The sequence below is a fragment of the Narcine bancroftii genome, chromosome 5, assembly GCF_036971445.1.
Source record: "Narcine bancroftii isolate sNarBan1 chromosome 5, sNarBan1.hap1, whole genome shotgun sequence".
In the NCBI taxonomy this organism is placed as follows: domain Eukaryota; kingdom Metazoa; phylum Chordata; class Chondrichthyes; order Torpediniformes; family Narcinidae; genus Narcine; species Narcine bancroftii.
The window spans coordinates 3,917,939-3,945,332 of NC_091473.1; the positions used below are offsets into that span (position 1 = coordinate 3,917,939).

Genomic DNA, 27,394 nt, shown 5'->3' on the forward strand with positions numbered 1-27,394 from the left:
AAGTTTATACTATGGGACGCAATGAAAGCATTCATTAGCGGGCAAATAATAAGTTATGCAACCAAGATGAAGAAGGACTATAATCAGGAAACAGAGCAGTTGGAAAGGGAAATAGTAAACATAGAAAAAAAATTAGCAATAAAGGAAGATACAACCAAAAGAAGAGAATTAGCGGATAAAAAAATAAAATATGAAACATTACAAACATATAAGGTGGAGAAGAATATAATGAAGACAAAACAGAAATATTATGAACTAGGTGAAAAAACACACAAAATCTTAGCATGGCAGCTTAAGACAGAGCAAACTAAGAAAATGGTATTGGCAACAAGGAAAAAAGACAAACAAATTACATATAATCCAAAAGAAATTAAGGAAAACTTCAGAGAATTCTATGAACAATTATACCGAACTGAAAACAAAGGGAAAGAAGGGAAAATAGATGAATTTTTGACTAAAATTGAACTACTAAAACTACAAATAGAGGAACAAAATAAATTAACAGAACCATTTGGAACAGTAGAAATACAAGAGATAATAAAAAAAATTACCAAATAATAAGACACCAGGAGAGGATGGACTCCCAATAGAATTCTACAAAACATTTAAAGACCTATTAATACCGCCCCTCCTGGATGTAATCAACCAGATTGATGTAAAACAGCAATAATTACAGTGATACTAAAACAAGGGAAAGATCCACTCTTACCAGCGTCATATAGACCAATATCTTTGCTAAACACAGATTATAAGATAATAGCTAAACTATTAGCAAACAGATTAGCAGAACAGGTACCGAAAATGGTAAATTTAGACCAAACTGGATTTATCAAAAAAAGACGCACAACAGACAATATTTGTAAATTTATTAACTTAATTCATGTAGTAGAAGGAAATAAAGCACCTGCAGTAGCAGTTGCTTTAGACGCAGAGAAGGCCTTCGACAGAGTAGAATGGAATTATTTGTTCAAAGTATTGCAAAAATTCAGTTTACCGGAGAAGTATATTAATTGGATTAAAACATTATATAAGGGACCGTTAGCGAAAGTGACAGTAAATGGACATGTATCAAAGCAATTTAACTTAAGCAGGTCACCGCGGCAGGGATGCCCACTATCACCATTATTGTTTGCGCTAGCTATAGAACCGCTAGCAGAATCGATAAGAATAGATAATAATATAAAAGGAATAAAAATAAAAGACAGGGAATATAAAATCAGTCTATTTGCGGATGATGTGATAGTGTACTTAACAGAACCAGAACTATCAATAAAAGAACTATATAAGAAATTGAAGGAATATGGAGAAGTGTCGGGATACAAGATAAACGTAAATAAAAGTGAAGCAATGCCTATGAATAACGCGGATTTCTCAAAATTTAAGAAGGAATCCCCATTCAGATGGCAAATGCAGGCAATAAGATACCTAGGTGTACAAATAAACAAAAATCTAGGCCAATGATATAAACTCAATTACAATCCACTAATGAAAAAATTACAGGACGATTTAGAGCATTGGAAAGAGCTACCACTAACACTGATAGGAAGGATAAACTGTATTAAAATGAACATTTTTCCAAGGATACTATACTTATTTCAGGCATTGCCAATACAACTGACAGAAAAATTCTTCAAAGAGTTAAAGAAAATAATAAGGAAATTTTTATGGAGAGGGGGGAAACCGAGGATAGCACTAGATAAATTAACAGAATGGTATAAACAAGGAGGCTTACAATTGCCAAACTTCAAAAATTATTATAGAGCCGCACAATTAAGGTACCTATCAGATTTTTATCAAACAAGGGAAAAACCAGACTGGACGAGATTAGAATTAGATAAAATAGGGGAAAAGATACCTGAACACATATTATATAAATGGGACGAAAAATTGGTACAACATAGAACTTCTCCAGTATTACACCATCTCCTCAATATATGGAAGAAGATTCATGTAGAAAGAAATAAAACAAATTATCAATTACCAAAACTAATATTGACGCAAAATAAGCTACTCCCTTTTACAATAGACAACCTTTCCTTTAGAAAATGGGAAAAAAAAGGGATTAAAAGAATAGAAAATTGTTTTTCAGGAAGTAGATTCTTATCCTTTGAACAAATGAGAGATAAGTACAATATAACTGGAGATATAGCGCTGGCATATTACCAACTGAGATCCTACTTGAAAGATAAATTAGGAAGCAATTTGAGTTTACCAGAGGGAAGTAACCTTGAATATGTGATTACAGATACAATGTTAATCAAAAGATTTATAACAAATATGTATATTAAACTGCAAGAAAAGGAGAATGAGGAAACAAATGGTAAAACTAAACAAAAATGGGAACAAGATTTAAATATAAAGATAAAAAAGGAAACATGGGAGAAATTATGTTCTGGAACGATGAGAAATACAATAAATACGAGGCTGCGTATGATACAATATAATTGGTTACACAGACTATACATTACACCGCAAAAGTTAAATAAATGGGACCCAACAGTATCTGATAGATGTTTTCGATGTAAAAAAGAAAGGGGAACAACAATTCATGCAATCTGGACATGTGAGAGAGTAGAAAAATTTTGGGATGATCTCAATCAGATATTAAATAAAATAACAGAAAACAATATACCAAAGAATCCAGAGATCTTTCTCCTAAGTAACATAAAAAATAAAGAATTTGGAATTGACTTGGAAGATGCACAAAAATGATTTGTTAAGATAACCCTAGCCGTAGCAAAAAAATGTATTATGTCAACCTGGAAATTGGAAGATAATTTGAAAATACAACAATGGTATATAGAAATGAATAAATGTATTCCATTAGAAAAAATAACATATAGTTTAAGAAATAATATTGAAATATTCAAACAAGTATGGGAGCCTTACATTAAATACAATAGCGAAAACCTACCGGGAACAAACATTACCTAAGTTGATGGAAGGAGAAGAAAAGAAAAGAATGGACTCAGTAGAATTTCTGGTGTATTTTTGTTGAATGACAACATTGACTGACTGGCTTAATGCAACCTAGATTGTATACCTAAAATGGATGAGAGGGGGGGGTTGGGGGGGTGGCTTGGGAGGAGGGAGTGGGGGGGGGGGGGGGGAGAAAAAGTCACTGTATATGTGTGAAAAAGAAAAAGTGTATATCATGGCTAACGTGATTTATGGTGTGAAAAATAAAAAAATTTTTAAAAAAAGGTGTGCAAATAACTCTTACTTTTGATGGCTATGCTTACTTGAAATAGATTTTAAAATCTATTTAAATATCTTTCCACATGACTAGAATACAACAGCAAGCAAAATCATTTGCTTTTTGAGGATATGTGTGTGTGTAATTTTTTTTTACACAGAGTGGTGAGTTCTTGGAATGATCTGCCAGGAGTAGTTATGGAAGCAGATACACTAAGAGAATTATGAAACTTATGGATAGACAGATCAACATGCAGGGGATAGAGGGATGTGTACCTTGTGCAGGAAGAAGTTCCATTTGACATCATGTTCAGTGCAGACATTCTGGCCGAAGAGCCTGTTTCTGTGCTGTACGGTCAGTGGTGGATTAACCATTAGGCTGAATAGGGCTTAAGCCTAGGAGTCTGGCAGGAATGGGAACTTTTGGCTCCTCCCAGGAGCAGGGACTTTGGCCTTCCTCCCCACACCCCCAGAAGCGGGGGCCTTGGGCACCCGGGCATGAGCGGGGACGTCGGTCTCCTGGCAGAAGTGGGAACCCTGGCCACCCAGGCAGGGGAGCGGACTTCAGTCTCGACAATTCTTCCCCTCCCCCCACCCCGTGGCGTTAATCGACCCTACCCCCCAGCATTAATCGACAACCCCCCCCGTCCCTCCGACGTTTATTGACCCCCCCCTTCAACCCCCTGGAATTTTTTGATCCCCTTGGATTTTCCCATCGACCCCACCCCCCCAACCAGGGGTTGATATCAACCACTTTGGAAACCCCTAATATGTTATGTAGTGTAACTTAACGTGACTTTATTCTATTCAATGAAAGGTGGGGCAAGGTTCGGTGGGTGGGGGTGGTGGTGATTAACTAAAGCTCAGCCTAGGGGCCCGGGTGGTAGTTAATCTGCTACTGTGTTGAAGATGCTATATACTGAAAGAACACACAACCAGATGAGTTGAGCTCAGTGAGCAGAACTAATTTATTACAGTCTGCTGGGCTGGACTTATACTCCCAGTCCCGGACCTGTCTGAGAACCGCACTGGGAGGTGCTGACGTCACCCGGGCGTCACCTGGTCCCCCAACACGGGCTTCTGAGCCCCGTGCTGAGAAGGGGAAACCCCCGACGGCGCCATTTTGGCCGGCTGCCTCGCCACGTGGATTACAAGTGGGGCTGGCCTGGTTTGCCTGCCTAGTGGTGTGCCACCACACAGAGCCGCCCCCCCACCCCCCCAAGAACCGGGGCCAACGTCCTTTTTAGCTGGATGGCCTCGCTTCTTGGGCTGGGCCAGAATCACTGGTTCGGTGGGGTCGAGGTGCGCTGGCTTCAGCCTGTCCACAGTAAACAGTTCCCGCCTTCTGCCAATATCTAGCGCGAACATAGACCCTGAACGCAGGACAACCTTGTATGGCCCCTCGTAAGGTCTATGCAGAGGTGCCGCGGGTGGGCCCCGCCAAATAATAACGTACTCGGTGGAAAGCAGCTTGCTGGGGATGTGAGACGGCCGTGTGCAGTGTCTGGGCGGTAGTGGGGGTGCGAAGGAGTCCAAGCGGGCCCAGAGGTGGGGAAGCGGCTCATGCGGCAACCGCTGGGGGTTGTGAGGCATGTTGATGAACTCACCAGGAAGTGCCAGCAGTGCGCCGTAGACCAGCTCAGCTAATGACGACTGCAGATCCTCCTTGGGCGTGGAGCGGATGCCCAGGAGCACCCAAGGCAGTTCGTCCACTCAGTTGCACAGGTGAGGCGGGCCATAAGTGGTGACTTAAGGTGGCGGTGCAGACACTCAACCAGCCCGTTGGCCTGCGGGTGATAGGCTGTGGTGTGGTGTAGCTCGATCCCCAACCTGTTGGCGAGCTGTGCCCAGAGCACAGAGGTGAACTAGGTGCCCCGATCGCTGGTGAGGTGATTCAGAATGCCGAACCGGGTGACCCAACTGTGCAACAACGCTCAGGAGCAGGAGTCCATGGAGGCATCCGGCATCGGGATCGCCTCGAGCCAACGAATGATGCAGTCCACCACCGTGAGCATGTAACGGTTGCCCCGGTAAATGGGTAAGGGCCTGACTATGTCCACGTGAATGTGGCTGAACCATTCCCGGACATGCTTGAACTCTTGCATGGGCATCCTGGTGTGCCTGTATACCTTGGACATTTGGCAACGGATGCATGTTCTCTCCCAGCCAGCGATCTGCTTCCGCAGCCCGTGCCAGACAAACCGCTCTGCCACCATCCGGACCATGGACCTGATGGACGGGTGTGAAAGGTTGTGGATGTGATGAAAGACTTGCCTGCAGCTGGGGAATCACTGGCCACGGGGTGCCAATGGAGACATCGCACAGGACAGTGCTTCCGCCCCTTGGAGTTGGGAGGTCTCGGAACCGCAGGCCCGTGATGGCAGTCCTGAAGGCTCATGTCTCCTCGTCGGACTTCTGGTCCTAGGCTAGCTGGTCAAAATCGAGGCCGGGCGTCAGCACGCAGATGGCCGGTCGCAAGAGTGCATCGGCGACCATGTTGTCCTTCCCTGCCTTGAGCCAAATGTCGGTGCCAAAGGAGGGGTTGCGCTGCTGGCGGGCTGACCAGGGGTCCTTCACCATCACAAGTGCCTGGGTGAGGGGTTTGTGGTTAGTGAAGATGGTAAAAGTCCTCCCCTCCAAGAAATAGCGGAAATGCCTCACCGCCAGGTACATGCCCAGTAACTCACGGTCAAAAGTGGTATACTTGTGCTCTGGTGGGCGGAGAAGCCGGCGGCTTCCATTGTCCATTCACCTGCTGCTCCAGGACGGCGCCGACGGCTGTGGCAGAGGCATCGTCGGAGAGCGCCATATGCAGGTCGGTGTGCGGGTGGGCGAGCATGGTACCCTTCGCAAGGGCATCCCTGGTGGCCTCTAATGCACTGCAGGCCTCTGAGGTCCAGGTGAGCGATTTGTGCTTGGCTGCGATGAGGGCGAATAGCGGCTGCATGATGCGCAGCTCCCGGGATAAATCGGTTGTAGACGTTGACCATACCTGCGAACTTCTGCAACCCCTTGAGATTGTCCAGACGTGAAAACTCCTTGTTAGTGGCGACCTTCATAGCGGCCGGCGTGGCTCCCTTGGCCGTGATGGTATGGCCCAAGAACTGCATGGACTCTTTCCCAAACTGGCACTTGGCTGGGTTGATGGTGAGGCCAAAGTCGGCCAGCCGGGAGAAGAGGGTGCACAGGTGGGCCTTGTGTTGCACCCGATCCCTGCTGGCAAGGAGGATATCGTCTAAGTAAATGAAGACGAAATCCAGGTCCCTGCCCACTGAGTCCATGAGGCGCTGGAAGGTCTAAGCGGCGTTCTTGAGCCCAAACGGAATGCGAAGGAATTCGAACAAGCTGAAGAGGGTGATGATGGCCATCTTGGGTATGTCCTCAGGGAGCACTGGGATTTGGTGATACCCGTACAGCAGGTCAACCTTGGAGAAAACCTTCACACCATGCAGGTTGCCTGTAAAGTCCTGGATGTGAGGAATGGGATAACGGTCAGGAACTATCGCCTCATTGAGCCGTCGATAGTCTCCGCAGGGGCGCCAGCCACCAGAGGCTTTAGGGACCTAGTGGAGCGGTGAGGCCCATGGGCTGTCGGACTGTCGAATGATCCCCAGCTCCAACAGATGCGAAAAATCCTCCTTCGCCACCTGGAGCTTGTCAGGCGGGAGCCGGGATGCCTTGGCGTGAACCGGTGGGCCCTGGATGGGGATGTGGTGGAACACCCCGTGGCACGGCGAGGCAGAGGAGAACTGTGGCTTGAAGAGGGTCGGAAACTCATCCAGGACTCACTGGAACTCGTCTCTGGGCGTGCTGATTATGGCCATCTGCGGCTGCTCTGTGCGGGAGGCATCGAGGCGAACGGCCTGGAAAGTACGGGTGTCCACCAGGCACCTACCCTGAATGTCCACCAGAAGCCCGTGGGTAAGGAGGAAGTCGGCCCCCAGGACGTGGTCGGAAGGGATGAGATGGTGAACCTCCACGAGAACTTTCGTTGGCCGATCTGGAAATGGACTGTCTTGTCTCCATGTGTCCGGATCTCTGTTGCGTTGGCCGCATGGATGGGAGGTCCTCAAGGTCGGTTCCTGAACTCGATGGCCATAGCTGGGCCGACGCTGATCTGGGCCCCAGTGTCGACGAGGAACCACCGGCTGCTGACTGAGTTCCCCAGGTAGAGGAGGCTGTGTCCTTGGCCAGCCGCCGCAGCCATTAACAGCGGCCTGCTCATTTCCCTGGAACGAGCAGGGCTGACGACACTTCCGAGCCTTGGCTCCCCAGCACTGGTAGTAGAAGCAGAGTCCTGGAGCAGATGCCGTGCCCCTGGTTATGCTCTTGGAGGCCCCTGCAGGGGCCAGATGCTCTACCGCAGCGCTAGGGGCGGGCTTGGCATAGTCATGTCCATGCCTCGTGACCTGCTGGAATGCTGAGCCCTCTGGGAATCGCTCGAGCCATAGTTCTTGGGCCTTCTGAGCAACCTTCCTCAGGCCGGTAAAGCTCTTTTGGGCCAGTAACGGCCAGATGTCCTCGGGCAGATGGTCAAGGAAAATGTGTTCGAAGAATGGGCAGTTGGTGTGATCACCCATGAGCATCTCGTCTATCACCACCATCGGGGACCTGCCCCCCAGAACGTCGAGGTGCAGCATCCGAGCAGCACGATGGCACCTGGATAGTCCGAGGGATCCGGTGAGCACTCGCTTGATGGTCTCGTATTTGTCTTTGGCGGGTGTGTGCTGAACGAGGTGGCCTGGTCCAGGGCGGCGACTACATGGTAGAATTTGGTCGTGTCGGATGAAATCTGGCGGAGGTGAAACTGAGCCTTTGCGTGGCCGAACCAGATCTCTGGCTCCTGAACCCAGAATTCAGGCAGCTTGACAGCTATAGCACTGATCGCAGGATCGCTTATGATGGGTCAAAGACGATTGAACTAGTCGGGGTCACCAATTGTAGCGGCAGCTACAGTGCTACTGAAAGAACACACAACCAGATGGGTTGAGCTCAGTGAGCAGAACTGATTTATTGCAGGCTGCTGGGCTGGACTTGTACTCCCAGCCCGGACATGGCTGAGAACCACGCTGCGGGGCGCTGACATCACCCGGGCGTCACGTGGTTCCCTCAGTTGGGGGCTTCTGAGCCCAGTTCTAAGAAGAAGGGAAAACCCCGAACGGCGCCAATTTGGTCAGCTGCCCTGCCGAGTGGATTACAAGCGGGGTCGGTTCGCCTGCCTAGTGGTGTGCCGCCACATGTTCTTATTTTATTGAATCATTCATACCCAGTGTACATTTTCGCAGAGTAAATTTGTATTAAATGTATGTTAGAAAATGAACAAAAAAGCTTCTCCTGGTGTCTATGCATGATCCGCTAAGGCTTTGGAAGTAAAATGCAAGTTAACTAACATGATCCACTATCTAAAACTCAGCAGTATGAAGATATCTCATCCAACTTGAGTGTATTAATATGTAATACAGACTGTGACATTGTGATTCATCATGTATAATTTATAATGTTACACCATTCTTCTTGTTGAACTCTTCATGAAAATGTAAAAGGATGCATAGCAAGGAACAGCAGGGGATGTCATTTATCTCAGGAGTTTAAGAAAAGGCCATGTACACTCTCTGCCAACACCCCTTCTGTTCCCCTTCTGGCTATTCAGCATGGCTCTGTGCTGTTTATACCATCAACCAGAGAAATATTTTGACTCAAAATTAATTTACAGTAAGATCTTTGGTAGGTGGCACTTACCGGGATAGGAAAGTGCCGGGTAAGTGAATTCCCCGGTTGCTTGAGACTGCGTGTTGCGTGAATGGAGAACCAACGGCGAGGCGCGCCAATTTTAAACCTGGATTTTTTTACCCATTTCTTTTCCGCTATTTTTTCTGCCTGTTGCTTAAATTCTGGATAACAGGGATATTTCTGTATTAAATTTCTAATTATAAAGAAACCCACTGATCCCACAACGTTAGTCATGATGGTCGGTATATTAATCCAATCGTTCCTGCTGCCTCGTATCCCCAGAGTCCCAGGTTCGATTCCGCTGGTGAACCTTGGCTGCTCATTCACCCACGTGGGTTTTGTGTGACCGCTCCGGTTTCCCACGTTAGTTGGGTGCTATGAGCAGGCCTTTGTTGTCGGCAGATTGTAGAGAAAGGCCAGAAAGGGGAGTTGATGGACATGGAAGAGGATGGATGACAGGGAAGTAAGGAGGAACGTGATTCATGCCACTCCTTGGAGCTAACGTTGGGAAAATGGGCCAAGTGACCAGTTTCTGTGCAAAATTTCTCTTTTAAATTTAGACTTGACAGGCCATTCTGACCCCAGAGTCTGTGCTGCCCAAATATCCTAATTAATCTACAACTACGTTTTGAAGGTTGGGAGGAAACCGGCGCACCTGAAGGAAACCCACGTTGACAAAGCACAAGCTCCTTTGGGACAGTGCTTGATTCGAACCTGGGTCATTGGCTCTGTAACAACATTGTGATAATCGTGTGCCCCTTATTTCTGCATTTTCTTAAGTTTCTGCCGATTTATATGTACTGTATATAACCTGGAATTTAGGGCGATAAATGAAAGAAGGTGAAGTGAAATAACCTCCCAACCAAGAGGGTGCAGTTGACAATGTTCACATTCCTTTGTCTGTACTCTCACTCTCTCATTGTCCTCAGCGCCTCGATGTTGTTCATTCCTCTATCTCCAGCTGATTTTGGAAAGGCTTAAATTATGTGGACCAAATGGGATGAGCCCAGAATGGCAACTTGGTCGATGGGCCCAAGGGCCTGTTCCATCCTGTGTGACCCTAGGACCCCATCAATTGGATGATGTTTACAATGAGTCCCCATGACAACCCTGACCTCACCTTATTATTATTTTCTTTGTCTGATCCATTCCACTTTCCACCCACCTCCCCCCAACCTTCTCTGAACTTAGAATGAATTTGTTTTCTCTTTTTTCCAGTTCAGACAAAAGGCTTTCCTTACGTCTGTCTCTTCCATGGCTGATGCCCAACCTGCTGAGTGTTTCCTAGATTTTTTTGTGTTTCCTATAAATTCTTCGAGTCAAAACAGTAAAAAAACAGGTTTTTCAGCCCATAAAGTCTGCACCAATCATTAATATGTGCACTCTATGCTTATCCAATTTTACTCTCTAGCCATTCCCATCAATTCACCTCTACCTCCCACCCAAATTCTGCCATTCGTTAACCAACTCACTGTTAAAAGTGAATGGTGGAGAAACACGTGGCCTTTCTGATTGGAACACTGTAGATTGCGGAGTTCCACAAGACCTTCCCATCTGAAACTTATTGGGAAGCCACATCACCGGTCAATCAAGGTTGTATTCCTGCCACCCATTAGTGCACACCTTACCATTGCCTTATTTAAATGACCATGTCACCATTGGTCAGGCGCCCAGCTCAAAACCGTATAAAGCATTGAAGCGTACCACATTAATTTTTTCTCTGCCTCTTGGTCCAAGCTCTACACCAGGTTGCTACTGTGGACATCACTGGAGGAGTCACAGGTCAGATGTGCACTACAACGTGGGCAGCATGGTTGGCGTAGCGGGTAGCGAAACGCCTTTACAATGCCAGCGATTGAGGCGGGGATTCGAATCCTGCGGAGTTTGTGCATTCTCCCCGTGGATCTGCGTGGGTTTTCCCCAGGCCTGTTACTGTGCTGTATGTCTAAATTTTAAAATTTACACTTAGGTTGAGCCATAGTACTGCGATAGATCAATGCTTGCACCCCCGGTTGGGACAGGGAATCAGGAGTTTGCTTGGAAGACCCCGTCTGTGAAATGTGTACACGTGTGGGAGTGTTTAGAAGATAGGTGGCCACTGATATCAGAGTCCAACCTGTGGGGTCCGATGTGAATGTCTATATTGTGGTTTAGTACAAGAGTAATTGAGTATCATTTGATGTCTTCCCGTGTGTTCAATAAAGTTATCTTTGATTGTAACACTTGTGTCCAGTCTCATCTCTCTGTGAGCCCACTGGACCTGATACTTTCCAAATACAACACCCACTCATCTTTTCCCCCGGATTACTGAAGGAAGCCTACGGGGTCAGAGGGAGAATGTACAAGCTCCGTGGAGAGCAGAGGAGGTGAGGGTTGAACCCGGGTCTCTGGAGCAGTGAGGCGGCAGCTCCACTTGCTGAGCCATCGCACTCACCTGTTGAGATATGTTGCATGTCTTTGAACCCAGATCACTGGGGGTTCGAGGCAACACCTGCACCACTCTTCTGTCCCAGCACAGAACAAAAGGCAAGCATCGAGCCTGTGACTACCCTCTGGACAATAGGAAAGATCCTCGTTAAGGATGCAATTTCTCCCTCAAACTTGCTCCAGCTTTCGCACCTCGTCAGGCAGAAATTTTCCAAATCACAACTCTCAAAGGAATGTTCATTATCTCTGTCCCTGTCATGACAAACCGTGGTCTTCTTCCATCTGTTCTGTGGTTAATGTCCTCCAATGCCAGTGGGGTCTGTTCCTTGAAGGAAAATCGAGCTTAACTGAGATACAGCACAAAGAGTGTCAGCACATAGTTAAAGCGAACGCTGAACGAGATGATGATAAACGCAATCCTTTGGACCATCAACTTGCTGACCTGGCAGGGCTGAAAGTGAGTGAAACACGAATGTCTGCAGATGCTGTGATTGAAGTGAAAACACACAGAAATGCTGGAGAAACTCAGCCGTTCTCGCAGCGTCCCATAAGAAGCAAAGATACATTGCTGACAATTCGGGCCTGAGCCCCTCTTCGAGGAATAAGCAGATTGAGCCAAAAGCAGGAAATCTCCGAATTCAGACAGTGCCGGCTGGGGGAGGAATCCAGACCAACAGAAGAAGTTCATTGGATATGATAAGGGGAGAGGGGAGAATTGATTATATCTGTGCAAAAGGAGACAGGGAAAGGGGAGAGAGACAGAACTGGTCAAAGGCAACAGGGAAAGAAATGAGGTGGGAGGGAGGGTGTTTAACAAAAGCCAGAGAAGTGAATATTAATGCCATTTGGTTGGAGGGTGTCCACTCGTAAGATAAGGTGTTTCTCCAGTTTGTGGGTGGTCTCTGTCTGGCAGTGTGTGAGTCCATGGACAGACATGTCAGCAAGGGAAAGAGATTGGGAATCGAAATGGGGGGGCCACTGGGAGATCCACGCTATTTTGGCGGACAGAGCCGAGGTGCTCAAAGAAGTGATCTCCCATTCCCAGCATAATCCACACTCAGCCTGATGGTGCTGGCTTTGCGAGCTATCACTTGTGTGTTGTCTCATTCAATGGAATGAAAATCAGTTTGGGCCCCCCCCACCATTTCAATTCCCAACCCACTCCCTTACTGACACATCTGTCCATGGTCTCGTGCGATGGTATTGCGAACTTTCCGAGCTGCTTACAAGCTATAGAGGGATCTCTGCGGGAGCATGATTTATATTTTCGTTATTAACTCATGATTCACAATGTGTAAATCTGGGGAATTCTGGAGTCTTTAACTGAATTAGGGGTGTGGATGTTAATACAAGTTACATGATCTTGTACAGCTTTAAAGGTAACAAATAAATGTGCTAGGACTTGTTTCTTTTTGTCACATTGAGGAGGCTATTTGGTCCCTTGCCGGTTCTCTCCATCAATACTATTTCACCACGTTGAGTCACAGAGTCATGTAACATAGAAACAGGCTCTTCACCCCATTATGTCCCTGCCATTCGACATGGCTGATCATTTCTCTCCATCCATCACGATCTCTGACCCTCCAAATCGTACTTGTCGCCTCCCCTGTTCTCTTTTGGTGAAGGCTCTATCTTTGAGCTGAGACAGTAGTCGATGTCGAGCCCATGATTATACAAGGTAAAAATATTGAAGTGGTTTTCCGTTGCCTTCTTCAGTTGCAGTGTCCATACCGGATGGGCCACCCTGCCCATTGATCAGCAGATTCACCTGCCCAGTGTTTTGTTTTATAACCATTAATTCCAATTTGTAGAGTCTGCCTGTAAAAATGATCTGCAACCCACGGCTTCACGTGATCCTAATTGGGAGGCTAAACAGGTCCTACACCTTGCCCAAGGGTGTCCTGTAGACTATTGGACAGAAGGAACACATTACACTTTTTTTTGTTGAACATTTGCACAGCACCAACACCAACATGTCACTGACACCGACGTGTACTTATCTACACAAGTCCTATTTCGCAGCATTTTGTCTGTAACCTTCTAATTCCAGGCAATTCATGTGCATGTCTCGTTCAGTCATTCACAATCTTTTCTCAGAATCAAAGTTTAATGTCATGAACAAGTCATGAAATTCGTTGTTTAGCAACAGCGTCGTAGTGTAAACATTCATATAAACCACCTTACAACAATAAATAAAAAATAATGCATGAAAGGTCAAAGTACGGCAGAGTCTTTGGTTCATTGATCATTCAGAAGTCTGATGGCAGAGGGGAAGAAGCTGTCTTTGTGCCGCTGAGTGCTCGTCTTCAGACTCCTGTACCTTTTCCCCGATGGTAGCAGAGAGAAGATGGCATGGCCTGGGTGGTGGGGGTCCTTGAGGATAGATGCAGTGAAGTCTGATGTCGCAGGCCAGTTAACAACCTTCGAGAGTTTATTCTTGTCTTGAGCTTTGGCACCTCCATACCAGGCAGTGATATAACCAGCCAGAATGCTCTCCATGATACACTTGTAGTAGTTTATGTACCGAATCTCCTCAGACACCTCACAAAGTATAGCTGCTCATGAGCCGCCTTCATGATTGCCTCGATATGGAGGCTCCAGGACAGATCCTGGAGATGTTGACACTCAGGAATTTGAAGTTCTTGACCCTCCCCACTAGTGAGCCCTCGATGAGGACTGGGTCATGTTCCCCTGGCTTCCTCCTGAAGTCCACAATCATCTCCTTGGTTTTGCTGACGTTGAGCGCTAGATCGTTGGTGTGACACCACTCACCGAGCTGATCTATCTCCCCTCTGTACACTTCCTCGCTGCCATTTGTGATTCTGCCAATAACTATGGTGTTAACAGCAAATTTTTAAAATAGCGTTGGAAATGTACCTGGCTGCATGGTGTTGAGCTTTGTCTGTTACCCCCCCACCCCCAGGAATCTGCTCAAAGTTTATGGGCCCCTTCCCTGTGAAGCAGTCAAGTTTTGGTTTCTTCTGTACTTCTCTCCTACTAACTACAGAAAAAAAAATTCACATTATGCCAGCTGAAAAGAAAAAAAAACTTAAATGTGCTGAATCAATAAGGTTGAAAGCATGCAGAGAAGATTTACAAAGATGTTGCCAGGATTTGAGGAGCTGAGTTACAGGGAAAAGTTAAATAGGTTAGTGCTTTATTGCCTAGATGGAGAACGAGGAGAGGTTTGATCAAGCTATACCAAATTATGAGGGATGTAGATAGGGTGAATGTAAGCAGGCCTTTTCCACTGAGGTTAGGTGAGACAAGAACTGGAAGACAGACATGTCAGCAAAGGAACGGGATGGGGAATTGAAATGGGCAGCCACTGGGAGATCCGCGCTATTGCAGTGGACAGAGCTTAACAAAGCCTTCTCCGGGTCTGCGTCTAGTCTCTCCAATGTAGGAGCATCGGATGCAGTAGATGCCCCACCCCCGCCGATGAAATGTTGCTTCACTTCGAGGGACTGCTTGGGGCCCCGAATGGTGGTGAGGGAGGAAGTGGGGGAATCTTCCGTGGTCACAGGTAGGTGCAAAGGGTTGGTGGAGTGGGAAGAGTAGACGAGAGAGTCACGGAGGGAGCAGTCCCTGTAGAAGGCGGAGAGGGGGGTAGTAGGGATGATGTGTCTGGTGGTGGGATCACGTAGTAGGTGCGGAAATGGCAGAGGAGGATGTGTTGAATGCGGAGGCTGGTGGGGGGGGGGGGGTTGGTGACAGGTGAGAACAAGAAGAATCCTATCCTGTTGTGTGTGGGGGTGGAGGGGGCCAGGGCTGATGTGCGGGTAATGGAGGATATGTGGGTGAGTGCTGAGATAATGGTGGTAGAAGGAAAGCCATGTTGTTTGAGGAAGGAGGACATCTCTGATGATCTGGCATGGAAGTCCTCGACTTGGGTGCAGATGCGACAGAGAGAGAAATTGAGAGAATGGAATTGATGGGGGGAGGGAAGGGGTGTACTCTCAACAGACCTCTTCTTCAAACTCACCACTCTCTGTCTCCATTTCCAGAGATATACACTTGACAGATATCTTCTACAAACCCACCAAGTCCCACAGCTACCTCAACTAAAACACCTGAAACGTTGGCAATATATCTTTGATTTTATGGGCGTTGAAAGTCCAGCTGAGTTCCTCCAGCATTTTGGTGTGTTTTTATTAGAAAAATAGATTGGCATAGACTAGAAGGACTGAAGGGCCTGTTTTCAGTGCTGTAATTTTCTATGGTTTTAACACGTTAAGGTTGTTTCTGCAGGGTGCTATCATGGCCATTCTGTGTGCATATCAACCTGGAGAGTGGAGAAGGGTGCATTTTCTAACCAAACACTCTTGTTTTGCTTCCCACACAGTCGAACATCAGCGATGCCTTTTGGCTGCATTACACTTGGTGACAAAAAGGATTATAACAACCCTTCCGATGTTACAGACAAATATGATTTGGGTCAAACAGTCAAGACGTGAGTATACACTAAGAAGCCTTTAGTCCTTAAGATTATAATTTTCACCGTAAAACACCAGACTCCCTTTAATTAATGTGTGGAATTTAGCAGGTGACAAAGCTTGAACTGCAGGAGTCAGGAAGTCGATGGATTTGATCGCAGAACTTTATTGAGCTCTCATGCGGTTTGCAGAATGGTAAACCTAGAGATGAACTGTGTTGATAATTGAGAAGGACACAGTGAATTTAGAATGTTTTTTCGCTGGACCATCCAGTTGAATCAAATCGATGAAGTGAAAGTCCACACTGTCTTGACAATTATTAAGATTTTGTTTCAAGTAATTCCCACTTCAGCTGCTGTTACTGAAGTGAAGCCGGAAATGCTATAAATCTTGCAGGGAGAAAGGAGGAGCCAATTGGCTTCATTGAACAAAATAAAGGGAAACGAGATATTGGAGAGCTTGAAAAAAACCTGCTGATGCCGATGTGATAGTACGGATTCTATCACCAATGTGTATATGTATATATTATAGTATAGGATGGTTGTGATTGGCTGAGAGCATAGCCACGTCTACTGGCAGGTCTTAGAGGGTTGCTCCTAGCCAGACCCAGATCATTCTGGACTGGTTGACCTACATGATACACTCCAGTCTTCTAGTTAATAACAGCCTTGGTTTGGATCAACAAGCCTTTGATTCTTTTGACGTGCACTACAATTTTATTAACTAGAAAGTTTTCAAGAATGGAACGTATGCTGCAACCGGAATGTCTTAACATCAACCCGCAGTCGGCTACAGCTCCGAATGACTTTAAGCACTGGGTGAGTTGTTTCGAAGCTTACCTACAACTCTCTGACTCTGTCGTGGTGGAGGACAGTCATCGAATACTAGTATTGATGTCTATGGTGTCCCCGAGAGTTTATGAGAGCATCTGGGACACAGCGACTTACACCACAGCCATGAAGGTGCTGAAAGGACTCTATGAGCAACCAGTAAACAGGGTCTATGCCCAGTACAAATTAGTGACCAGGAGGCAACTGCCCTGTGAGTCCTGTAGAGCTTATCTCCAAGCACTAAGGGCACTGGGCAGAGCCTGTGCCTGCACAGACAGAACTGCTGCTCATTCGGGATCCTTATGTGGCCGGAGTCCGATCAAATGAGGTGAGGCAGCACCTGCTAGAGCACGGGGGGAGAAAACCTAGAGGACGCAACACGGATCGCAGAGACAATGGAGGCTGCGGTCTTAAGTATAGACGCTTACTCTCAGGGCTGGACCCCACTCTATGAAGTGAGTAGGATGCCCTCCCTCAACCCTACTACCCCACAGCCCACCGACGGCCTGTTGGCCGCCGCTACACTGCCTGATGCAGCCCCGAAGTGCAACTTCTGCAGGAGGGATAAGCACAGCAGGTCCCAGTGTCCGGCGTGGAGAGCCAGGTGCCAGAAGTGCCATAATAATGGTCACTTTGCTGTAGTCTGTCACTCCAAAATGGCTGCCGTCAAACACAGTACCTTGTGTGAGGCCCAACTGTCACCCTCCCATTCAAACATCTCTTCTCCAGAGCTCTCATCCAATGAGATTGAGGGCTCAATCACGCGGCAGTGCCTGACATCATGGGGCAAGCGCTGAGCGCGGAAGGTACACTCCACCCTTGCGGCGATGATGTTGGCCTGCTTGGACCTCCCACACGGAGCAACAACCACCCAGGCCCCAGCCCCAACTTCAGTGACCACTGCTGCCAACCTGAGAACTGCTTCCACTGCTACCGTTTCCGCCACTGCTGACCAGGGACCCGCTACCATTGATGCTGCCGACCTGGTACCCACCACCGCTACTGCCACCACTGGCGCTGCTGTGCAGGTACCTGCCGTGGCAGCCATCGCTACTGCCTCCACCGACGCTGCCTACCTGGTATCCGCTGACGCTACTGACCCGGTACCCACCGCCACTACCGCCAACAACTGCCTGACTGACCGCCCCACCGCCAACTGCAAGCAGACACCCCCAGCACTTACCGTTGGCTGGCCGACGCCCCCAGCAGGCTGCAGGCAACAGCCCCAGCTACTCGATGCTGACAGCTCTAGACCGACTGCTTCTGTGTCGTCACCACGCACACATAGTGCACTTCAGGCCTGACGCTGCGTGACGTCATCACGCAAGACTTCACTGTTCCCAGCACAGGTCGCTCCATCAGTGACCTTGGACCAGGATTTCCCCCATCCCCTTACAAAAGCAATGAAATTGATTAAAGAGCATGGACACCATACCAATTGCTTATTTGACTCAGGGTCAACTGAGAGTTTTATCCATACAGACCTGGCTCACCGTTGTAGACTGGTTATTCTCCCCACTGACCAGAAGATTTCATTGGCGACCAGATCACACTCGACTGGGGTAAATGGGTATTGCTTGGTGACCCTGAAAGTCTTGGGCATCACATTCCCTGTGCCCCGGCCCCCCACTTGTAGCCTCTGCACCCTCCAGGTCGCTCCTCCAGCACACTTCGCAAACCTCACCCCTGGCTGGAAACCAGTAGCCACCAAAAGCCAGCAGTATAGTTACGAAGAGAGGAAATTCATCACAAGCGAGGTGCATAGACTGCTGGAGGAGGGCATTATCGAACCCAGCTCAATATGTATATATTGCAGCATAGGATGGTTGTGATTGGCTGAGAGTGTAGCCACGCCTACTGGCAGGTCTTAAAGGGTTGCTCCTAGCCAGACCCAGATCATTCTGGACGGGTTGACCTACATGTGATATACTCCAGTCTTCTAGTTAATAAAAGCCTTGGTTTGGATTAACAAGCCTTTGATTCTTTCGACGTGCACTACAACTGAGAAAGGGTGTTAAAAGAAAATGCTAGAGATATTGTCCAAGTACATATATGATTCATTTTCATGCAGTGAGGCAGAATTTCTACTCTTCAGTAACTGTACACTGTCTTCAAGAAAGATATGTATACAAAAGAGATTAATGTAATCAAAGAAAGGTAAACTTGGGGGGCAATAGACAGAGAAAATAAATTCAGTCAGAAATAATGTGCAAAGTAGGAGTCCTTATTGAGTCCCTGACTGAGTTTGTTGCTGAGGGAAGGGTGTGGGTGCCACAAGACTCACACCATCAGGTTCAGTAGCAGCTGCTCCCCCGCCAGCAAGACCAGAGCGTGTGCTGGGTGGTGCGAAGATTGTTGCTGCTCTCAAAACTGAAACATTATTATCACTTCCAGGGATGACTTTTCATTCAAGCTGGGCAAATCTTTGAAATTTCATGGATTAAGAGAAAGCAGGGAGGAATTTCTGCAGTAAGTGGATAACAAGGGGAGCTGAATCACACAAGTGGTGGTTCTGGTTGAATGAGGGCAGGGTCCACCTCTTGTGATAGGGAGCTGATCTGACTGAGGGAGGTGTAAATAGAGGGAAATGAATGAGAACTGACGAGAGAGAATCGCAATACTACTAAGGAAGAGAGCACGACAGTTGAAAGTTGAAAGAGAGAACAACCGCCTGCTTCCCCTCCCCCCCTCCCAACACTAACCCCTTTCAAACTGCAGCACCTGGGTGGCCCTCCTGAGATCCGGGTGCAATTTCTGTGGCAAAGGTGCTGGAAGCACCTTTCAAATTGCAGGGGGATCAGCTCATTGAATCACCAACCTGGCGATTTAAGGGGGATCCTGCCCCCACATTGACGTGTCACTGGAAGTTCCATCTAATGTTCAGATGCTGGTTGCCCAGTGACGCATGTGCGCAAGTGCCGATGTCACCGGAATAAGTCGGTCGGCCATTTTCCTATTCAAATCGGCCATTGACGTGACCTGGGTAAGTTTAACTGGTCTCCATGACTACCTCTGAGGTAGGTCAAGGACCCGGTTGGGTTCCCACGGGGTTTACCGGGTCAGACGCTTTATAACTGCCATGTAACTGAGGCGCTACTGCCCAGTTAACCCCATTTTACACGGCAGTTTAAAAGGGCCAAGTGAGAAGGTGGACCCGACGGGGTAGGAGACCACAGCAGTGGACCAGTGTGGGCCATGGGCTTCTGGAGATTGATTCGTGGGAACCAGGTCTGGGGACCAGGATGAGAGAGAGAGCTCCTGAGGGGCTTTGGGCCCTGACAGCTTCCTAATCGCATCAGATATTCAGAACCAGGGTTTGGCATGGGTAACAAGAACATTTTTTTGAATATTTATGTTTTCACACAAGCTTGTACAGTCATATTCCGCGTCCTGCCAACGATGGCAGTTCATATATACATATGTTCCTTTTCTTTATGACTATATATACAAGCCCATGTCTCAACCAACCGCCCTCCCCCCACCTGTAGAACAAGATGATTCATTCATGCTACAATCACAATAACAAGCATTAAAAAAAGGACAGGGACTGTGGCAGCTCAATGGACGGCCTCTGGGTCGGTGCTCATTCTTGACTTTCCTTGATTGGGGCCAGCGTGCGGGAGAGAAAGCAGCAGCAGGGATCGGGGAAAATAATCACCCTCATGCATCTATGTAGGCATGTATGGCTGCCAGATGTTACAAAAGGTACTGTATTTGTTTCTCAGATTATGTTATTTTCTCCAGGGGAACCCAACTTTGCATTTCCTTGTTCCATTGCTCGATACTAAGACTAGAGTTGGACTTCCAAGTCACCGCAATGCACTTCCTGGCCACTACCAATGCGATTAACACAAATTGGATTTGAAATTTGGACAGCTTCATTGTAAGCCTTACGTCCGTTATATTTCCCAATAGGAACAACTCTGGGTCCTGAGGGAATCGCTTGCCTATAATTTTGGCCTAGATCTACCCAAAAGGGCCTCACCTTGGGACAAGACCAGGTTGCGTGCACAAATGTCCCGGCTGCAACACCACACCTAAAGCATTGGTCCAGGCGTTCTGGTTTTGATCTGTTCATTTTCTGCGGCGTTATGTACAATTGGTGCAAAAAGTTATACTGGACCAGCCTGTATCTTGCATTAATAACAAGAGCATCTTAATGAAAGCACTGTTGTTTTGGGTTACACTGATCTAACAGCTTTGCCATTACAGGACAAACAAAGGATAAGGGTTTGGTGTTTTTTGTGCACAGGGCAATTCTGAGGTGAATTTCTTAATGAAGCATGGCAATGAAATTTTGTGGTTCCAATGTGTTTCTCATTTTATTCCTCTACCTTCTTACCAACAAATAGGGAGGAGTTCTGCGAAATATTACGAGCAAAAGAGAAATCTACTGGAAAAATGTACACTTGCAAGAAATTTTTAAAGAAAGATGGAAGAAAAGTTAGAAAGGCGGCAAAAAATGAAATCATGATCTTGAACATGTAAGTCCCTGCAATTGTGTCACCTCTTCCATGGTAAAGTCAATCTGTCACCATCATTTACGTGTGTGTAACTCTCATTCTGGTTTCTACGCCTGGCAGAGAACCCAGGAGTAAGTGTTTCATTTCCCCCCCCACTCCCCCCCACAGCCCCACTGACCCACCCACCAATGGAGTTGTTTTAGTAGCTGTCACGTTTGAGGAAAACTAGAACCAGTAGGGTCAACGTTTGTGGGTGTAGATTGAGGACAGAGAAGAAGGGGAACTGCTTTTCCCAGAGAGTGGTGAATCTGTGGAATTCTCTGCCCTTTGAAGCAGGCGAGACCGCCTCGTTAATTATATTTAAGATGGAGTTAGAGCAGTGGTTCTCAACCTTTTTCTTTCCACTCACATACCACTTTAAGTAATCCCTATGCCATCGATGCTCTGTGATTAGTAAGGGATTGCTTAAGGTGGGATGTGGTTGGGAAGAAAAAGTTTAAAAACCACTGTTTTAATCATCCCTCATTGACTCGTTATGTGCACAGTTTCATAACTCCAAAGGAAATGGCTCAATGACAATTTTGTTGAGCCCACATTTACCACGTCAGATGGCAGCTCGTTTCACACTCCCACCACTCTCTGAGTGAAGAGGTTCGTGTAAAGGTTAAAAAGGTTAAAGGTTTTTGATTTTTGTTAATGTTGTGCCTATCCCTTTAAGGAATTGTTGTTTGTAGTGTCACCATAATTACTATGACATCATATGTTGTAATATCCGAGCGGACCAAGAGTTTGTATCTCATTCTTCGAAGAACCATGAAGGATACATGAGCTTGAGATACTTTTCTTTGAATTTATCTTATTTCATCTTAATCATCTTATTTTGGTTTCTATCTGTTTAAAGTTGAATATTGTTATCATTATACAGAGTCCTTTGTTTACTCATTGTATGAAAATCATGAAGCAAAGTTATGTAAAATGCTTATTCATTTTATCAACAAATTAAAAAGCTACTTTACATCTGCAACTATGAAGTGTGATTTATTGGATTAAGATAGTAATTTGAAATATCAATGCTCAAGTTTCTGTGAAGATGACATGTTTTAAAATTAGGAAAAACAAGAACTTGGGAATTGCCATCTATCGTTCTCTCTAATGTTCCCCCTAAACCTCTCCCCTTTCACCCTAAAGCCATGTCCTCTTGTATTTATCTCTCTTAATCTAAATGGAAAGAGTCTACTCGCATTTACTCTGTCTATACCCCTTATAATTTTGTAAACCTCTATCAAATCTCCCCTCATTCTTCTATGCTCCAAGCTTTCCATGTCACTCAACTCCTGAAGACCCAGCAACATCCTGGTAAATCTTCTCTGCCCTCTTTCAATTTTACTGATATCCTTCCTGTCATTTGGCGACCAGAACTGTACACAATACTCCAAATTTGACCTCAGCCAATATCTTGTACAACTTCACTATAACATCCCAACTCCTCTACTCAATACTTTGATTTATGAAGGCCAAGATGCCAAAATCTCTCTTTACAACCCTGTTAACCTGTGACACCACTTTCAGTATTCCCAGATCCCTTTGTTCCTCCGCACTCCTCAGTGCCCTACCCTTCACTGTGTATGTCCTATCCTAAACTCCATTTGCCTTTTTTTGTCCATTTTTCCAGTTTGTCCAGATCCCTCTTCAAGCTTTGCAAACCTTCATCACTGTCCACAATGCCTCCAATCTTAGTGTCATCAGTAAACTTGCTGATCCAATTTACCACATTATCAAGCATATCATTGATATAGACAACAAATAACAATGGCCCCAGCACCGATCCCTGGGGCACACCACTAGTGACAGTCTGAGAAGCAATCATCTATTACCACTCTCTGTCTTCTCCCATTCATCCAATTTCAAATCCAATTTACAATCTCTCCATGGATACGTCTGAACCTTCTGAACTAACCTCCTGTGTGGGACCTTGTCAAAGGCCTTTTACCAATGTCCATGTAAACTACATCCACAGCATTTCCTTCATCTACTTTTTTTGGTAACTTCCTCAAAAAACTCTATAAGATTCGTTAAACACGACCTACCACGCACAAAGACATGTGGACTATCCTTAATCAGCCCTTGGCTATCCAAATAATTGTATATCCAATCTCTCAGAACACCCTCCAATAATTTACCCACTACTGACTTCAGGCTCACTTTTGGAGCCTTTTTTAAACCACGGAACCATATGAGCTATCCTCCAATCCTCTAGCACCAGACTCATGGCTATTTGGCTTAGCTAAATATTTAAACTAAGTTTTAAATATTTCTGCCAGGGCCCCTGAAGTTTCTACACTAGTCTCCCTCAGACCTTATCATGTCAGGCCCAGAGGATTTATCTAACTTTATTCACGGTAAGGCAGCAAGCACCTCCTCCTCTTTAATCCCTACACTCCTGTTTGTTTCCCTTCCTTCCTTATGCCAGTTTCTTCAGTAAATACTGATGCAAAAAAACTATTTAAGATCTTCTCCCAACTCATGAGGCTCCACACAGACGATGATTCTGATCCTCTAGGGGACCAATTTTGTTTCTTACTATCCTTTTACACTTAACATACTTGTACAAACCCTTCAGGTTTACCTTCACATTATCTGCCAAAGCAACCTCGTGTCTTCTTAAGTATTTTCTTACATTTTCTGTGCTCTTCTAGTACCTCATTTGCTCCTTGTTGCCTATTCCTGGTATAAACCTCTCTCTTCCTCTTTACCTCAGTTCACTAACTGAATCTTTCACTCAGCCTTCACTCACCGTTTTTTTAAATGTCATTTCCATGTTAATTTTTGTCTGAATGCAGGTCCTTTTGTGAAGTTTGACTGTTGAAGATGTGATCTAAATTCTGAGGCCTTGAATCTTGTTACTGACTGGGCTAAATAATACCATGGGTGTGCATTTTCTACCTCTGTCACTGAACTCATTAGAATGACTTGCATAAATAAAGTACAAAGCATGAGTTCCATATCACACCTCAAGGGCAACTGATGGGCTGAATTTTTTGGCCATGTCCAGCTGTGATGCTAATGCCATTCAACCTCAAGATACCTCCTCCAATCAGTTTCTTCAATGTCAAAAAGGTATTTCAAATTCAGATTAAGTGGCATTTTAATTTCAATATTAAAGCTTCTAAGACCAGGGGCTGAAACCTTCAGTTGAGGATTATCAGAATATGAAAACTATTTTGTATGTGAGATTGCAAATTACCGATTTCCTGTGGAGATGTTTGTGCCAATGTGATTCCATTTTCCAAAAATTGAATGATATTAGTTGAGTCATCTGGTGAGTGTGTTTATGCAAGTGTGTGTGCGTGTGCCTGCATCTGTGAGTGTGTGCACATTGGGTGTACGAGTGTGTGTGTGTGTGTGTGTAGTGTATACATGTGTGTGTAGTGTATACATGTGTGTGTAGTGTGCACAATTGTGTGCTTGTGTGTGCACGAATGTGTTGCATGCACGTGTGTTTGCACGTGCATGAGTGTGTGTCCGTGCCTGTATGCCTGGGTGGGTGCGGGTTTGTGTGGCACAATGTGTGTGCTGTGTGCGTGCAGGCCTACATTCATACAAAGGCATGTTACTTTTGAAATGGTATGTCTCAAGGGTTCCTGCCTCATTCCACTCGGAGTTGATGCTGTTTTCCAGATGTGCAGGAAATATAGGGTCTCACAAAGAAAAGTCCCAACAAACAGGAAAATGACATTGCAATCTCCACCCCTGCCTAGTGGCAATTATGGAAGCAATCCATAATCCCTGAATTTACAGGCATCCTCCTAATCTTAACTTTACAGTTCTCTCAGTACATGTCATGTTTGCAAAGCAGAGATTTTGTCATTACCTTAAATGACTAAATAATTTAACCTCTGAATAGAAATATAAAATTGGTCACTATGCAAACTAAAACAAAAATAGCAATAATTCCACTCTTTATTTTTATAATTCTATATCCAATTTTAAATGAGGCAGCCTTTCAGTTTCCCATCAATAACTCATTAATTCAGTACTGTCATTTATCTGGTCTTTGCATTAAGATTCTTTTTACAGATTTGTACCAATGTGTTTGGCGCTGACCACTATTTCCCAAGAAATGTGCGCCCGTCCTTTTGTCAAAGTGTTCATTTTATTTCTTTTTTTGCTCTGAATCGGGACAGTTTTCTCTGATGTACCAGCAAGTGGTTATAACTGCCGAAGGAACAAGAGCAAAAGGCATTTGGTTCCTCGAACCTGTCATGTTGCTCATTCAGCTTATTCGCGCCTCCATTCACTCGATTTTGCTCAGTGCACCTTCAAGGAAAGCCAAAAAAAAAAGAGAATTAATACAGGAAAATTTCAGAAAAGACGCAGATGGTGTGAATTTAAACAAGAAAATATACAGGTCACGCAGCATCCGTGATAGGCTCTAAAGGCCCTACCAGTAACCACCAAGACTAGGCTGAGGGAATGATAGGGTTAATATACGGAAGAACCTTGCTGGCCCGGATCCAGGTACGGGAATGGAGGGAAGGGAGAGGTGGCTCGACCTTTATGGCCCAGGACCACGAGGGAGGAGTCAAAGGGTATGAGTCATCAGTGGGCGGGCCAGCTCCATATATACAGTACAATGAACACAATCCGTAGGAAGTAAAGGGCGACCACCGTTCCGGGCCGTCAAGTAGGGTGCTGTTGTGGTCTGACGCACTGGCCTCTGAGGCCAGGTGACAGCTCCCCGACGACTCCTCTTACTTGCCCCTTGAACAGGACCCCAGAAACGTCAAGCCACTGTCGCCTGCACCATCCCTGACTTCATCTCCCTTCCACAGTCTCTAACCTCATTAGTTTCCAAACTCTGCACTGTCTGCCTGAAGGGCCTGTTACCGTACTCTATAACCAATTTCAACATTTGAAAACAAGGGTCTTCTTCCTCTATAGCTGTGTAGGCCTTGTCAGGCTTGCCAGCTGACTAGCAGTAATTCAAGATGGACAGAATCTACTTGTACTGTGAAGAAGTCTGCCTCAAGGGGACGTGCTCTTGAAATAGGTCAGGTCCTTTGAAGAAACAATAATGGAAGACATTTTTGCACATTTTGTTCTGTTGAAGGACCTATGCTTGAAATGTTGGCTACTCTTGATTTTCTTCAGATGCTGTGTGACCTGCTGAGTTTTTTTTCCAGCACAAGTATCTTGCCCACAACCCCAGCTTCTACAGACTCCCTTGTTTAACTGCTCCACTGGTGTCTCTTCAAGGGATGAACTACCCTGAATAGGTTCTCCCCCTGTATTCGAAGGGCTCAGTCTCAAACCTTTGGTCACCCTTCACTTCCGATGGATGCTGCGTGACCTGCTGAGTTTTTTTTCCAGCACAAGTATCTTGCCCACGATCCCAGCATCTGCAGACTCTCTTGTTTAACTGTTCCACTGGTGTCTCTTCAAGTGATGGACTACCCTGAATAGATTCTCCCCCAGTATTCGAACGGCTCAGTCTCAAACCTTTGGTCACCCTTCACTTCCAATGGATGCTGCGTGACCTGCTGAATTTCTCCAGTGCTCAGTTGGTCTGGCAGCATCTGTGGAGAGAGAAACAGAGGGAGCATTTCAAGTCAAAAACTCTTCATCAGAGCGAATAGTGCAAAAAAAAGTCTTTCATTATTGTCTTTCCAAAGGACCTGACCGATTTCAAGAACACATCCCCTTGAGGCAGACTCCTTCATAGTAGAAGTAGATTCCCTCCATCTTGAATTCACTGCTAGTCAGCTGACAAGCCTGACAAGGCCTATAGAGGAAGAAGACCCTTGTTTTTATTAGACAGAGATGACAGGTCCTTCAGGCCCACCAACCTGTGCTTCCCAATTACACCAATTAACCTCCAGCCCCCATTCGTTTTTGGAGTGTGGGAGCAAACCAGAACACCCAAAGGAAACCCTTGCAGACATAGGAAGAATGTACAAACTCCTTACAGACAGCGCAGGATTTGAAGCTGGGTCGGTGGGGCTGTAATTGTGCTACGCTCAACCATGCCACCCTGTGTGATGAGCTTGCTCTCTGATAACGCTTCAGACAGAAAGTGCCTCCAGAAATGATGTACTGCTAATTTAATATTAGTTCACCTATCCTCCTGTGTCACTGGAATATTTGAGGAAACTGGGAGTACCCAAAGGAATACCACGTGGTCACACAGACAGCACCCAGGCTCAATAGTGGAGCAGGTTGCTGGTGCTCTACGACAGTAGCTCTCACATTTGTGCCATGCATCCACTCCATAGTTCTAAGAGACTGAAAAATAGCAAGCGCTCTGATATAAACC

The 27,394-nt window shown here is 46.0% G+C and overlaps 1 protein-coding gene across 1 annotated transcript in view; it reads left to right on the forward strand.

The window, feature by feature from the left end:
* The window catches only part of camkva (CaM kinase-like vesicle-associated a), a 174,971-nt gene that overhangs the window by 62,306 nt on the left and 85,271 nt on the right, over nt 1-27,394 (forward strand). The window contains exons 2-3 of the mRNA XM_069936246.1: nt 15,698-15,805; nt 20,971-21,102. Coding sequence (XP_069792347.1) covers nt 15,711-15,805; nt 20,971-21,102 — 227 coding nt within the window. The 5' untranslated portion in view covers nt 15,698-15,710. The remainder of the gene's footprint in view (nt 1-15,697; nt 15,806-20,970; nt 21,103-27,394) is intronic.